General features: G+C 32.6%; 1 protein-coding gene across 5 annotated transcripts in view; it reads right to left on the bottom strand.

Annotated features, from left to right (window-relative positions):
• The window catches only part of PCB (Pyruvate carboxylase), a 129,527-nt gene that overhangs the window by 106,066 nt on the left and 11,130 nt on the right, over positions 1-12,331 (bottom strand). For all 5 annotated transcript variants that reach the window (XM_035358796.2, XM_035358793.2, XM_035358795.2 and 2 more), the window contains exons 4-5: positions 2,525-2,709; positions 2,284-2,449 (exon numbers count right to left, since the gene is read on the bottom strand). In XM_035358796.2, the coding sequence (XP_035214687.2) occupies positions 2,284-2,449; positions 2,525-2,709 (351 nt within the window). The remainder of the gene's footprint in view (positions 1-2,283; positions 2,450-2,524; positions 2,710-12,331) is intronic.

Consider the following 12,331-nt stretch of genomic DNA (forward strand, 5'->3'; position numbering starts at 1 on the left):
TATCTAAACTTACTAAATGAGAAATTCCAACAATTTGGTATATTTTCCTACAATCTGAGTATTGACAAGCAAATGATTCCTTATTGAGGCAAACATTCAGCAAAGATGTTTTTAAAAGGGAAACCTATAAGATTTGGATACAAAGCATGGACTCTGGTGTCATCTGATGGATATGTGTTTTATTTCGATATTTATTCAGGTAAGTCGACAGCTCCAAAATTACCAGAATATGAAAAATTTGGGCTTGGAGGAAGTGTGGTGATAAATTTGCTCAGTGTTGTTGAAACTCCCGCCAAGCATGCTATTTATTTTGATAACTTTTTTACATCATTTCAGCTTCTCTGTCATCTAAAAAATAAAGGTTTCAATGCTACAGGAACAATTCAGGAAAACTGCATACAAATGTGCCCAACAGAAACTGTAAAAGGTGTTCATAAGAAAGATAGGGTTTATTATGATTTCCAGTATGAAGAGATAAACAAAATAATTTTTGTCCAATGGAACGACAATTCTGTTGTAACTGTTGGTTCAACATTTGGAAACATTCAACCCATAAAAAATGTTTCCCGTTATTCAAAAACACAAAGGAAAAAGGATTTTATATCTCAGCCTCATCTTATTGAACAATACAATGCCAAAATGGGTGAAGTCCATTTATGTGACAATTTAGTAGCCAATTACAGAAAAAGAGTTCGTGGCAAAAAATGGTGGTGGCCAATATTTACTAATTACATTGATGTCGCCTTGACAAATGCATGGAAAATATCACGACTTTCTACTACTGGAAATAAAACATCTCTTTTAGATTTCAGACGCGAGGTTGCATTATTCCTTTTGCAAACTCCTATTGAGAGTGTAGATTTAGCCAGAAATAGATCAGCAACAGGAAGACCTAGTAAATTCAGCATTCAAAAATCATTGCATGAAAATGGTAGACATTTTATCGTAAAGTCCGATGATAACAAAAGACTTCGTTGTAAAGAGTGCCATAGCCAGACTGTTTATAGATGCAAAGTATGTAATGTAGCTTTACATCATGATGGTAGTGAAGCTTTTCATGCTTGAATCTTTCAATTGAAATAATCTGTATTTGTAAGAGAAATATAATGTATATTTTAATATTAAATTAATTACAAGTAAAGTGATTTGTAGATTTATAAAACGTTATACAGCTAAAACGCAATCTACTCACCTAACATAAAACGTAATCCAGTGCTCCACTCAAAGGAAACATCGCATGAATACAATCCTACTCACCTAACATGTGTAGTCTTATTCCGCTGACGTTGCGTAAATGCAACACCCGCTTTTTCCACAGGTAAGAGCATTTTTTTTTTTTTATTTTTAATGTAAATTTATGTTATAAATGCTTAATTTAATATGTGTTATTATTTTCATGAGAAAAAAATCATTCCTTGTAGTTTTGGCAGTTAATGGGTTAAGATGTAGTTAAAAATTTTCATAACTGAAATTGACTTGAAACGACTTTAAGCATTCAAACTGAAAGACTGAAAGAATTTAACAGCAATGAAATGCAAAAACTTCTTAACAGAGAAACAGCTGGTACTTTTCTGTTATCGGGACCGGATTCAGAAATATAATGTATATATGCATGTATGGATGGATGGATATGTCCATATACGCATGTATATATGTAAGTACAAATGTGTGTGCATATATACATACGCACATGCATACATTCATACCTTTCTGAATCCAATCACAATAATAGAACAATACCAAATAGCTTATAGACTAAAGATAATTTCAAATTAACAAGTATGCTACCCCCATATTAAATAAAATATATTTAAAAAAATCTGATACAATTTTAAAGGCTATTTATAATTACTGAGCAAAAGTATATTCATAATAATAATTTGTACAAATCTACTCCCTTTTCTCTAAAAAAGATTATTCTTAAAAAAAAAAAAAAAAAAAAAAACTGATTGAAGCTAATTTTTCATTAAAAAAAATATTTACACATTTAGTTTAAAAAAGTCAGAACAGAATAGATGAGAACAAAGAATTCATTAAATGTGTTAAAGTTTATATGCATACATTTTCTCAACATAAAGCTCACTTTTAATATAAAACTATATTTTAATTAGATTTTATGATTTATTTTACCTAAAGAGGCTTAGCAGATGTATGAAAGTAAAAACAGCCACTTGCAACCAATATGAGACTAAAAATAATGTAAAGATCATGGTGAATAGATAAGTAACACTATGGATTGGTCAACAGTACGATACATAACTCTAGTTGAAAATGTATTTATACCTGCTGCAATAGCTGACTTCCGTGCTGACACCTTATCAGCCATTTTTTCCATAACAACTGGAGATGGCCCAATAAACCGAATTCCAGCAGCTATACAAGCCTGAGCAAAATCTGCCCTTTCAGAAAGGAAACCATATCCAGGATGGATAGCATCAACTTCATTTTCCTAAAATAAAGGACATTTATAAGTATCCACAATACAAACTTTATTTAATACATAAATAATACTTTAAAATATTACCTGTGATATTTTAATAATTTCAGGGATATTCAAATATGCTTGCACAGGTGGTAAGCCTTTCCCAATTAAGTAAGATTCATCAGCTTTCTGTCGATGCATATGCATTTTGTCCTCATCAGAATATACTGCAACTGAGCGTATTCCAAGTTCAGTACAAGCTCTAAAGACTCTTATTGCAATTTCTCCTAAAATATATTCATGATAAAATTTCATTCAAAATCCTTTTAATGAAAGCATTTACAAAAAGTAGAAAAGGGGAAGTTATTTATAAAAAGTAATACAGTTTAAAAAGAAAATTTTAATGCAATATTAATAGCCATGTAATCATGTTTTACTACTTTAATCCACTTCAATTTTTTGGTTAATTTGATAGTAATAATAACAAAAAATTATTTACTTTTAAACTAATGATTAAATTTTGTACATCCCTACAAATATTACAGTTGACAAATGAAGTTAAAAAATGTAATACTGCAGTAGAAGGTATTGTAAAAATTCAGCTCATAGCAGTAATGTATAACATTCAAATGTAATTCATATTAGTTTTCTTATATTAAATATAACTGATTATCATTCCCATGCAAAAAAGGGGGAATTTACTACTTTAAAATCTACAGTAGTAGGAAACTTCTTCAAACATAAGAGAATTAAAAAGATTCTTTTTAACTCTCTGACTGCTCCATTTGTGGACCGAAATTGCTTCATTTTCCCCCATATTTTAAATCTTCCAGAAAAGATTTTTTTTATATAGATTTTTATCATGAGAAACTAAGCTGTCAGAAATAATAATTTCAGATGTTATCACAAAATTTTTTTTTAAATAAATTTAAATTGAATTACAGTTAATTTTTATTTATTACATAATATAAAAAAGCAAAATGTATAAAACTTAAGAAAATATAACGCACTGAGGGGAAAATATCTTAATGTAGTTTAGCATGATAAGAATTGGAAACAGGTTCAAGGCAAAGTCCAACTTCACAGTCTTTGCAGCAGATTATTGTTTCTTTGTGATTTTTTCCCCCATTTTCATCAATCGCTAAACCTTTTCTAGCAGCTATTTCTGATTAGAAAAAGGCAGCAAACACAGTGAAGTTAGAGGGGTAAATACCGAGTACCTTCAAATGCCACAATTTTGTGGACGACTAATGACATCTGTTGGTCAAAACCTAAATTAAATGTCTAATACTATATATTAATTATTTCACTGGTTAAACGGTGAAAAGGAGGGATGCGCTCCTCAATAAAGAAAGAAAAACACATGCTCACGAAAATCACAGGAAGAGCAGCCAGAGGGTTTAATCTTTGCTTATAAGAAACAACCACTTCAAAATAAATTCTACTGCAAATTTTTAATGATACTGTGGAGTAAATCATTAACTATAAAAAAAAACAAGAACAAAAACCTCATGTTTCAGAAGAAAATGAAATAAAATATGAATTCAATACAAAATGAAGTTTGACTGTCTTTAAAAAAATCCAATGTGGACATCACACGACTTCATTGTATGACCTGTTAACTAATATGCATTTTTTGCTGCACTTCATTTAAACTGATTTGCCCAAATTATTCTAACTTAATTGATCAATCCCTCGAAGCAAGTTGAAAAAAATTTTTTTTTAATTCCAAATTTTGAAACTGAATATCGCGGTCAATTTTTATCACACGGAAGTCAAACGTCTTACAATTTTATTTTTTCATAATGCGTATAAAATTAAAAATAAGTATAGAAGCCAGGGGATTGCATAAAAGGTTATATTTTGGTATTTGTCGCAAAATATGTTTTTTAATCTGACATTGCCAAATCATGAACATTTTCATCATTTAAAACACTTCTGTAATTGTAAGTACAGTCAAAAGTCGTTAATTCGGACACCCATAATCCGGAATGATCTATAATCCGGACCTCAAAGCTAAAAACTTTCTGCGCATGCAGCGCATTGACACATGCGCATAGGCGTTTACACGTGCACGTAAGGCCTTTGCATGCACGCGCATATGCGTGTGCACAAGTGCAGAATACGTTTTCGCGTGCGCGTTTAATGTATAACGGACAGTGCAAGCTAAAATTATATAATTATCTATTTCAGTTAATGTTGATGATTGCATTGTTCCTTAATCTTCGAATTGGATGCGGCTTATTATTTTTTGCAGACTGTAAGAGCAATTTTATAAAAGTAAACTTGAACTTTCGATTATGTCAATTTCCGATTCTGGAGCTCCCAAAGGATCTACAAAACGAAAGTATGTCTCGATGTCCGTCAAACAAAAAGTGGAATTGCTGCAAAAAATGGATAAAGACATGAAGAAGGTGACAGAGAGGTTAGTGAAAACGAAAAAATTTCGATTGACAAGTTATTCGATATTCTCGGCACAGCAATTACAGGACTTTTAACTGAACAAGAAATTATGTCTGTTTATAGAATTAAAGAGAAAGTATTATCACATAAAACGAAGCAACTTAAACAACTTACATTGAAAGAAATGTTTAACAAAGTAAATCTTTTTTTTGTAAATTTTGATAACCTTTAGATCATAATTGTTTTTTATTTCATAAATTATGGTTTCATATTTTTAATTTTAGAATTTGTGCATGCCATCTTACGAGATTTAAACTGATGATCTATAATCCGGAATCGCCGAAGTCCCGACGAGTCCGAATTAACGACTTTTGATTGTATATGATTACGACCAATGATTGCAAAAATAAAGGTCCGGCAAGGACTTTTATACCAGGTATATACATATACAGGGTGATTTAGAATTCATTATTGATATTTGGTGGGGAGGTAGGGAATAGGAAAAGAAGAAGATTTCACACAGGAATGCATGTGCACATATGCCATGTAGGAGGGCAAAATGACCCCAATTCAATGATGGCAAAAACCCATAGAAAGGAAGTAGTAAGGAAAAAAACATTTATTATCTTATATGTAACATTCCTTTGCATCGGTTTTACAGACTTAAAAGAGGTGCTCGAACTGCTGACCATGTGCTAGAATGCATGACTCACAACGGCGTTGCACGGACAACCAGACCTTCTGGAATATGCCTGGACTTTACATGCATATCTGCAAGTTCATTCCACGTATACAGGTTCATGTTACTTCTGCAAAGTCACTTAGTCGAATGACGACTGGCTGCACACATCATGCAGCTGTGCTTAAGTATGGAAATTGTGTACACACAGCGCCCTCTACATCACCATGCTTTCATCTGGGCCCATACTTTCCTATGTGAAATCTCCTTCTCTTCCAATTCTTTACCTCCCCACCAAATATTGATGATGAATTCTGAATCACCCTGTATATTTTTAGTACTGCCAATTGTAATAGGAAAGGCAGGTGTATGTATAACTAGATGTTACACCAGGCCCATATACAAAATTTCAACATTCTACAACTAATCGGTTTTAAGTTAAGTGAGATACATTAGTATGTATGTACACTGCTGATAAAAAAAAGGGGGGCACAGTTCTATATCTTCCGTTCTACTGGACCGATTGACGAAATTCAAATTGTGTTCTTCATGTCTCAAAAGCGCGACTTAGGATATATATTAAATTTATATATAGCTCTACTCTAACATAGTTATTTTGACACGAAATCGGACTTTTTCTGAAATAACATACCATTTGTTTTCCATATTTTGATTCTACGACTCAAATTATGCCTAAATATTAAATTTTGTAAAATTTGGTGTGAAAATTATGGAGAAATTCAACAATTTATGTTGGCACTTTTTATTCAGTTTGCGTCAAAGTTAGTTCACTTGGCAAACTTCTTAATATGTGGCAACCTATTTTCATTTCCATTTTTACATAGTGCGCGAGAGGAAAAAAAGACCCAATCATTCCTTCTTTCAAATAATGTTCTTTATATTATATTTTTAATTATAATTAATTTTAAGCAATTTTTTCCTTTTTCGAATAACTGTTTTAAAAATGTCTATTTACTCATTCGAACTGTGTAGTTTAAATCAAAGGTGCATTGTTTATTATTTTTTTTCCAAATAGTTTTCTTTATGGTATATTTTTAGTTACTATTTTAGGTAATTTTTAAATTTTTGGGCTTTTATTTTAATTGTTAGTGTTGCATTGTCTCTTCAGATAATTATTTTAAAATTTTCTATTTATTCATTCGAACTGAGCATTTTAAATATATTTATTAATATAAATCTTTCAGAATTTGATTTTATTTGTTTGAATTGCGTTTCTTTCAGAAGAATACTTTGTAACCCAGACTACGATACGTTTGAAAACTGCATATATTAAAAGAGAAATTACAGTAAAGCACAGTTAATATGCCTTTCAATGTTCCGTTCAGAAAAGATATATATAAATAAGAGAGATGTATAACTGACATTTTAACTTAATAAGAAAGGCAGGTGTATGTATAACTAGATGTTACACCAGGCCCATATACAAAATTTCAACATTCTACAACTAATCGGTTTTGAGTTAAGTGAGATACATTAGTATGTATGTACACTGCTGATAAAAAAAAGGGGGGCACAGTTCTATACCTTCCGTTCTACTGGACAGATTGACGAAATTCAAATTGTGTTCATTTTAACTTCCATGCACTTTAAACAGTTTTATCACTGTGCGCATTGCTTTACACAATTTTATCCCACATTTGGTTTCTTAAAATGTTATTCATATTTTAGTCAAATATTTTATTTTTGAAATCGCAAGAATCAAATATCATAAGAATAAAAAGTTTTAAATTAAAAAAAAAATACAAATACTAAATTTTACGCAAATATATATTTTTCTTCTCTTTTTCTTCAGGCATTCTGCTTCATTCTTGCTCTTTTTCTTTAGGCATTCTGCAAGTATATTAAAAAACATCCAACTTTTCTAAACATCTTGGTACTTCTGACATGCCTTCCATTTCATAAAGGCCCACAAACGGCCGAGCGGTAAAGTCGCTGAACATTGGTAGTTCAGTCCGGGGTTCAAATCCCGGTAAACGGGCTGGTTGCATGGGCGTTTTTGTGGATTTTCTCATGTGTAACGTGTATGCCAGCTGGTTTCCCTTAGAAAGTTCTTCACAAAGGCATCCTTCCTTTTAGACAGATAGTCCTGGTTTGCCGTAACTTAATAATCCAATTCAGTCCATTTCATCAGTATTTGGTCAGAGCCTTTATCAGTCTTTAGAGGCTAAGCATTCTGAAGGTATAAGATGAAAGGAAAGACTGGTTTCATCAAGAGGTTTTGGTTTATTTAATTATGACAAAGCAAACTAGGGTATCTGCCTAAGGGGAGGGATGCCTTCGTGGAGGACTTTCTAAGGGAAACTGGCTCATATACACGTTACACATGGAGAAAACCACGAAAACGCCCATGCAGCCAGCCCGTTTGCAGGATTCTAACCCCGGACCGAACTACCAGTGTTCAGCGATTTTACTGCTCGGCCACTGTTTCATCAGGAAGAAAAGAAAAAAACGTCTTTAGGTGACAGCCACATACATCACTGGATAAACTCCTGAATCCCTAAGCTCTATAAGGTATTTCACCCACTTCCCTAGCGTGCTTTCGTGGTGTAACGGTAGCACGCTGGGCCGGTATTCCAGAGGTCCGTGGTTCGATTCTCGGTGAAGGAGGTTGCATATTTTTCATCTCTCTGGCTTCCAAAAAATCCTAATGACTCTACAGCTCAATTGATGGTATTTGCTGGTGTACACGTCCAATTGTTTTCTCTTTGAACATCTAAATTCTTTGAAGTATCCTGAAAGTATATTCAAAAGCGTCCAACATTTTTAAACATCTTGGCATGTCTGACAGCCAAATTTCCCAGCGAATTTTTGCTTACTTTTCTTCCTAATTTTCTTCTTTCCTTCTACAGTTATTTTCAGTGCTCACACAAGAAAATTAAGATTTTTTTCATTGCTAGACTTCCATAAATTTTGCCTTCTTGTCAATTTTTTAAAAATAACAATTACATGAATTGCATTTCAGCTGAAGACAGCTTTTCATTTTCTAGTCATTTTAATTTTAAATAAAGTTTAAAGCGAAGTTCAAAGGATAAATATTTTCATTAAAAGATTTTTTGCTAAATGACAAAGAAATAAAACAGTCCAGCAGTGTTTTTTCAGCACCATCGAGTGATGCGATTCTTATATCGGCTGAAACAATCTAAATCATATTAAAGATCATGTTTTTTTTATACAATCTATGACGCAAGAGAAAAATTAGCTTCTTAAAATATTCTTCCTAAGAGGATTAATATAAAAATTTATATTTATATCTATATTTTAAAGCTGGGACTTGAACCAAACTGTCAAATTTTTAAAGTTTAATTTACATGGTGGTTATAATTAAAGTTCCACTTTGAAATGGTCATAAAAGAAAAACTACTCGACCAAATGGTTATCGAACTTGGGAATCGTGTAAAGAAGGTTATGGGAATTTATTTTCCGCGGGAAAAAAAAAAAAAGTTCAAAAACTCACCACCACAGGAAAAATGGCACTGTATGCAATATCGTTAAATGAAATAAGACATGAAAACATTTAAAACATTTGAAGATTTTTTGCTTTTATGGAAAAAATAAAGAATCAAAGCAAATATACTTAGGATAATGGACTAAAACTGAAAAAAATTCCCCTCCCTCCGAAAATAAAATATTGAAACTTCGATCTTGAATTTATTGGATTATCCAAAATATTCAATTTGACTTATCTTCTAAGTCCTAGTTCCGACGAAAATTCCGAATTGCTGAAGCTGAAGTAAAAGGTTTAGTATATATTCACTGTATGTTAATAAAGTAATCAGAATGTAATAAAAATAGATTATAAAATTTACGCTGATGCAACTTTATGTCTGAATGCACAACATGTAATGGAAGAGAAGGTTTGTAGGGATCTGTTTTTAACATGCCTCTAAAAGTAGATGTCATATTCCTTTTGTCTCTTCAATGTCAAAAAACTTTCCTTTGAGAGGCAGCTTTAGTTTTTGGGAAAGAAAAAAAATCACAAGAAGACAAATTTGAAGAACATGCAGGACGATTGAGTACACATACTTATTTTCAGAACACAAGCGGTTCTCCGATTGGTTATTGAAAAATGAAAAGATGCAAAACATTTGGAATACGTTTTCTGATTGAATAACGCAAGATTAAAAGTCATCTGCTTAATTCACAGCCATTTACAAGTCACTTACTCGGGCAATTGCATTATTGTGTTGATCCTGAGCTTGTAAAACAAACCTAATATCAATGGATTTAAAAACTTCTTTAATCTTCTGAGAACATTCCTTCTTTAGCTCACATTCCAAGAATATTAAGTGAATACAATTATTGAAAAGAAATTGAATATTCATTTGCGCTATGGTTTGGTAGTTTACTAACGAGTTAACAAAACTTAAATTCTGCTTTATGTGTCTAAGAATATAACAGTATTTTAAATATTTACAAATAAAATATTAAATTGGAGATTTAATTGGAGCCTCACCAGTTGCCTAGCATTTGAAGATTGTTAAATAATAATTGTTTGTTTCGAAGTCTAACCCAGGCTGCATGGTTGGTTTTCGTAGTTTTCTAGGTTCTCTTTACAAAGGTTCTCTATGAAAGCATCTTAAGGAAATAGCTCCCATGTTCTTTCTATGTTCAAATAACCAACTAACCTAGTTTAAGTGCGATTTCCACGTGAAGTTACTAGCAAAACCCGAATACTTATTAAAAATCATGTAGTTTGCCAATCGGGAGTAACATGAAAGTTACGGTGTCAATAATTGAATTGCTGTTATGGTACACTGTTTTCTAAACTTAGATGGTCATTCCTTAACAAAATATAAGAGATGCAACTTCTACTACAGCTGACGGTAAGAATTGAAGTGCGAATAAATAATATCGTGTGCAATCTTGATTACCGTAATTTCCGAAAGAAAGGCCGCATTAGCGTAAATGCCGCACTCAAGAAAAATGGCGGGGAAAAAATTAAAATTACACAGAAACGCCGCATCAGCATAAATGCAGCACTTGAGAAAAATGGCGGGGAGAAAATTAAAACTACACAGAAATGCCGCAATATATTAAATTGCGCGTGACATCGTCGTGGGCCATATAGATGCAAAAACTCAACCTAAGTCCTGATATATGACATACCATCTCTCTTCGGAATAGTCTTTCGTTTAAAAATGATCATCGGCTTTAGCTTGTCACCGTTTGTGGCACAAGCTAACACACATGTAAATGATGTTCTTTCATGCCCCGTCATAAACATAGATACAGTTTTTGCACCAGTTTCATCAACAGTTCTGTTTGCAGGAGAGTCGAAAGCTAATGGCGTTTCATCCATATTTATTATCTGCGACCGAAGAAGTGTTTTTTTTTTCAATAATAGCTGTCACATATTTTAGAAAAGATGATTTTTTATCCTGCCAGTCCATTGGTAATTGTTGCCCAACTGTTGTTCTACTACATACAGAAATATTTTTTCTTTTCATAAATCTGCTACACCTCCTTTGAAATCATTTATGTTCATTCGTTTTGCTATAAATTTTGCTTGTAAGCGAATTTTTACAGTCGAAATTGACATTCCCTTTCTTCGTTGCTCCTTTATCCAGTTCGCAATGTCGTCCTCTAGATTTGGCCACCTTAAAGTACCACTTCTTTTGGCTCGTTTCTGTTGTGGCATATTTTTAAGAAGTTCGTTTTCAGTTCTCCAACGTCGAATACATCTGTAGTCCACTTCAAACCCTCGAGCTGCTGCTCGATTTCTAATTTGTTCAGCACGTGAAATTACATTAAGCTTAAAACCAGCAGTATAGCTTCTGTGCCGTTTAGGGACATTTTCAAAAATTTTCCGCTCCCTTCTTTCTTAAAAACTATCCAACAAGTACTCGTACCCAAACTGATGGGATCTGTATCTGGCAGAATGCCAAGAAAAATCCATTCATGCTGAAAGCGGAAATACGTCAGAGTTCGTTATTGCGAGGCAGGTGGAGTCGTGTCTGCCTTTGTTTTCAAATTTTTTTTAAATTGCAGAAAAGGCAGGGGTGGGGAGAGGATGGGTCCTGGAAGATTCATCGAATGGCAGAGGAGAGAGACTATTCGAACTGATGAGAATGTTGATTTGAAAGGGGGAAGAATGTTATTGTTCTGAAATCTCATTTAGGGTGAATAAGGCATGTAAATCCGTTCAAGGGAAAGAATGTAAACAAAATAACGTTCGCAAAAAGCAACTGAGTGGTCTTATGTGAGGGAACAGCACCAGTCTATGCACAATGACAAGGCCATCCAAACTATGTACAATGACCATCATAGGAAATATTTTATTTTTAGTGCACGTAAACGCTGCATGGGTAGAAACGCCGCACCCGCTGAAAATTTAAGTTTTAAACACGTAAACGCCGCAGCGTTTCTTCCAGAAATTTCGGTAATATAAAATTAGAAATATTTGCATAGAAAAATATTTGCATTCAGACAGAAAGTTTTTTGAAATATTTGCAATTACTTTATAAGAAGGATTTATTAATAACCGTAATAATTATTTATTATATTGCTGATGATTAGAACTCAGTTCTTGACAATTACATTCTAAATTAGAATTTTAAGGATATAATGAAAATACGTTATGCATAAAATACATTTTAGGATTAAAAAATAGTCGATTTCTTATGTTTAAAAACTTCTTAAATTCATTTAATAAACATTGTACCCTCGTTGGTAATTGAATCCAAAATGTTGGGTGTCATTTATATAATTATTCTTACTTGTCCACAAAACCTGCTGACTTATCCAGCCATTAAGTAGCTGCAGATCATTTCTACATAACCACTGAACTTCCATTAATTTGGTCTCAA

This window comes from Stegodyphus dumicola, chromosome 6, assembly GCF_044657685.1.
Source record: "Stegodyphus dumicola isolate Sdum_Otavi_A_Nest chromosome 6, ASM4465768v1".
Taxonomy (NCBI): Eukaryota; Metazoa; Arthropoda; class Arachnida; order Araneae; family Eresidae; genus Stegodyphus; species Stegodyphus dumicola.